The sequence below is a fragment of the Peromyscus eremicus genome, chromosome 7 (assembly GCF_949786415.1).
Source record: "Peromyscus eremicus chromosome 7, PerEre_H2_v1, whole genome shotgun sequence".
NCBI classification, from domain to species: domain Eukaryota; kingdom Metazoa; phylum Chordata; class Mammalia; order Rodentia; family Cricetidae; genus Peromyscus; species Peromyscus eremicus.
The window spans coordinates 72,750,406-72,751,164 of NC_081422.1; the positions used below are offsets into that span (position 1 = coordinate 72,750,406).

General features: G+C 36.9%; 1 protein-coding gene across 1 annotated transcript in view; it reads right to left on the reverse strand.

Moving 5' to 3' along the window:
• Window positions 1-759, reverse strand: part of Cgas (cyclic GMP-AMP synthase) — a 10,769-nt gene continuing 10,010 nt past the window's right edge. Inside the window, exon 5 of the mRNA XM_059268269.1 lies at window positions 1-362. Coding sequence (XP_059124252.1) covers window positions 20-362 — 343 coding nt within the window. The 3' untranslated portion in view covers window positions 1-19. The remainder of the gene's footprint in view (window positions 363-759) is intronic.

The following is a 759-nucleotide window of genomic DNA, read 5'->3' on the forward strand; positions in this document are numbered from 1 at the left end:
TACAGACAAATACATAACTTCAAAACTTGTCAAAAATTGGAAATCCATTGTTTCTTTCATATTCAATTTTCTCTAACAGAAATTCTCTACTTTTTTGGTCAATTTCTTCTTGAGAGAATAGATTGAACTTTGGAATAAAATAATGCATCAGTTTCTCTGTCCTGAGGCACTCAACAAAGAACGTCAAAAACTCATCAAAGCAGGTGCTCAGTTGCTTGGGGTCCCAATGACTGTCTTGTGGGTTCTCAGTCCACATGTGAAAGATTGCAGTTTTCACATAGTAAGAACAGAATTCATCTAGTTCTTGATACTCTTTTTTCAACTGTTCCAAAAGGTGTTTCATTAATTTTAAACAGTCTTTCCTGTTAAATAAAAAAGACAATAATGTTTACTTATTTGCAACCTGCTTCTTTTGAGACAGATCTCTCTTTGTAACCCTGGCTTTCCTGAAACACACAGAGGTCCACTACCTCTGCCTCCCAAATACAAGTGCTGGAATTAAAGATATGCACCACCTTGTCTGTCTTTTTCCTTTTTTAAACATACTTTCTTCTTTATTTCCAGTTTTTTGAGGCAGAGTCTCATATAGCTCAGGTTGGCCTTAAACTTGTCATGTAGCAGAGGCTGGCCTTCAACTCCTAATTCTCTTCCCCCTCTCAAGTGCTAGGATTATGGTGTGTACTACCATCCTTGACTCAGTCTCACTTCTTGACGGTGTATATTCTAACAAGAAAAATGACCCACTTAGTGTGATTTCAA